The following is a 744-nucleotide window of genomic DNA, read 5'->3' as shown; positions in this document are numbered from 1 at the left end:
ATATAATATAATATAATATAATATAATATAATATAAAAGCTATTCCCAATATAGTACCAAATTCCCAATATGTTACCAAAACTGAAATGATAGGAAATCTGTTTCACCTTTAAACCATTATCAAGTAAAGATATAACAAACTGTAAAAAATTAAAGATAGAAGGGAGGGAGGGAGCGAGCAGGTAAGCAGGGAAAGGAATCTGAGTCTCTGGAACATTTTACTTTTAAAAGGACACCAATGAACGGATCTCATTGCTTCCCTGCTAATAAGCAACATGAGCTATAGCTATTCTACTTCACACATTGGTTTACTTACTTAGGATTTGTCACAGTCTGATCTTTGATGAATGTAAAGTAATTTGAAATGTTTCTGTCGTAAGACAGCCATCCGTGGGTTCCAATAACGTTATTCATGCTTATTGTTATCTGGAAAAGAGCACCCAAAGACTCCAATTTTAAAAGATTTTTAAAAGCAGAAATGTTGTCAAATGCTCACATGCTAGCACTTAGAATCAAGGGAGTACTGTGGGTGAAGTACTGTGGGCATGTACTATACACAGAATTCACTGAAAAGTCTTTCTTGGAGTCTGCTTACAGTTGTCATTGTATCCCACTGCTGACAAGCCAGGAAAACAGAATTGGGGACAGGTGATAGGGGTAAGGGAATGGCTAGTTCTAGTAGTGGCCAGCAGCATGAGGACCTAATGTCAGGGGTTTAAATGGAGAGAAAATGTTTTGAGAAAC

General features: G+C 36.7%; 1 protein-coding gene across 1 annotated transcript in view; it reads right to left on the bottom strand.

The window, feature by feature from the left end:
* The window catches only part of NBEAL1 (neurobeachin like 1), a 179,410-nt gene that overhangs the window by 22,021 nt on the left and 156,645 nt on the right, over window positions 1-744 (bottom strand). The window contains exons 48-49 of the mRNA XM_045296671.1: window positions 317-426; window positions 77-81 (exon numbers count right to left, since the gene is read on the bottom strand). Of these exons, the coding sequence (XP_045152606.1) occupies window positions 77-81; window positions 317-426 (115 nt within the window). The remainder of the gene's footprint in view (window positions 1-76; window positions 82-316; window positions 427-744) is intronic.

Source organism: Echinops telfairi, unplaced genomic scaffold, assembly GCF_000313985.2.
Source record: "Echinops telfairi isolate 266 unplaced genomic scaffold, ASM31398v2 ScPeMD7_3;HRSCAF=10, whole genome shotgun sequence".
Lineage (NCBI taxonomy): Eukaryota > Metazoa > Chordata > Mammalia > Afrosoricida > Tenrecidae > Echinops > Echinops telfairi.
This window is presented reverse-complemented; position numbering and strand designations above follow the sequence as displayed.